General features: G+C 58.1%; 1 protein-coding gene across 1 annotated transcript in view; it reads left to right on the forward strand.

Moving 5' to 3' along the window:
- Positions 1-903: 903 nt before the first annotated feature.
- Positions 904-1,694, forward strand: part of rad18 (RAD18 E3 ubiquitin protein ligase) — a 299,135-nt gene continuing 298,344 nt past the window's right edge. Inside the window, exon 1 of the mRNA XM_060835233.1 lies at positions 904-970. Within this exon, the coding sequence (XP_060691216.1) occupies positions 953-970 (18 nt within the window). The 5' untranslated portion in view covers positions 904-952. The remainder of the gene's footprint in view (positions 971-1,694) is intronic.

The raw sequence follows: 1,694 nt of genomic DNA on the forward strand, positions 1-1,694 counted from the left end.
AGCAGGAGAATCGACGTTTTGGGCATGAGCCCTTCTTCAGGATTCCTGAAGAAGGGCTCATGCCCAAAACGTCGATTCTCTTGCTCTTTGGATACTGCATGGCCTGATGCGCTTTTCCAGCAACACATTTTCAGCTCTGATCTGCAGTCCCCACTTTCTCCTTAAAAATCACACAACACCAGGTTATAGTCCAACAGGTTTATTTGGAAGCATTAGCTTTCAGATTGCTGCTCCTTCATCAGGGAGCTGTGGAGCTGGACCATAAGACAATTTAAAGCAAAAAATTTAAATTTATAGCAGAAGGTGTAGTTGTGTGATTTTTAACTTTGTCGACCCCCAGTCCAACACTGGTTCTTCCGTATCACTGTGCAAAGAGTGAGGATCGAATCATGCCAACATGGGCAATCGGGGTTACACTGTGACAAACGCAGGCAGTGAAGTTGACATGTTTGGCCAGTGCAGTGGAGTGAGGGATGCATGCTATCCGGTCTGGGGAGTAAATGTTGCAGTGTTTAGGAGTGCAAGTTGCAGATTGCACGGTGCATGGTTTAAGGGGTGCACGTTTGAAGGATGCAGAGTTTGGGCTAATGCTGTTTGCTGGGTGGCAGGTACAATGCGACGGAGACACAGTTTGGGAGTGTGGTGGGGCAGTGATGAAGGTTGTAGGATGCAGTTTGCAAGGTGGACGGGTTGGCGATGCAGGTGACAGTACGGATTACTGAGGGGGGGGGGGGGGTGTAGAGAGTGCACAGACTGCGGGGACAGATCGCCAGGGACAGGGAGAGGCAGGCTGACTGTGTAGAAGGTACAGGGTGCACGGTGTCTTGGGGGCAGTGCGGCATCCCCGGGGGCCGGGCTCGGTTGGAACGCACCGGAACGCTCGCGCTCAGCTGCTGGTGACGTGTTTCCGGCTGTGAACAGCGCGCGCGGTTTGCTCTGAATCCGGGAAAAAATGTGGGAGACACTGAGGGTGAGACACTGGGAGAGGGAGAGGGAGAGAGAGAGGGAGAGAGGGAGAGGGAGAGGGAGAGGGAGAGAGAGAGAGAGGGAGGGAGGGAGGGAACGGGAGAGAGAGGGAGAGGGAGGGAGGGAGAGGGAGGGAGCGAGAGGGAGAGAGGAGAGGGAGAGGAGGGAGAGAGAGGAGGGAGGGAGAGAGGGAGAGGGAGGGAGGGAGAGAGGGAGGGGGAGGGAGGGAGAGAGAGGGAGGGGGAGAGAGGGAGAGAGAGGGAGGGGGAGAGAGGGAGAGAGAGGGAGGGGGGGAGAGAGCGGAGAGAGAGGGAGTGGGAGAGAGGGAGAGAGAGGGAGGGGGGGAGAGAGGGAGAGAGAGGGAGGGGGGAGAGAGGGAGAGAGAGGGAGACCGGGGAGAGAGGGGAGAGAGAGGGAGACCGGGGAGAGAGGGAGAGAGAGGGAGGGGGAGGAGAGGGAAGAGAGAGGGAGGGGGGGAGAGAGGGAGAGAGAGGGAGGGGGGAGAGAGGGAGAGAGAGGGAGGGGGGGAGAGAGAGAGAGAGAGGGAGGGAGGGAGGGAGGGAGGGAGAGAGGGAGAGGGAGAGGGAGGGAGGGAGGGAGAGAGAGAGAGAGGGAGGGAGGGAGGGAGAGAGAGAGAGAGGGAGGGAGGGAGAGAGAGAGAGAGAGAGAGAGGGAGGGAGAGAGAGAGAGAGGGAGGGAGAGAGAGAGAGAGAGAGAGAGGGGGAGGG

This window comes from Hemiscyllium ocellatum, chromosome 14 (assembly GCF_020745735.1).
Source record: "Hemiscyllium ocellatum isolate sHemOce1 chromosome 14, sHemOce1.pat.X.cur, whole genome shotgun sequence".
Lineage (NCBI taxonomy): Eukaryota > Metazoa > Chordata > Chondrichthyes > Orectolobiformes > Hemiscylliidae > Hemiscyllium > Hemiscyllium ocellatum.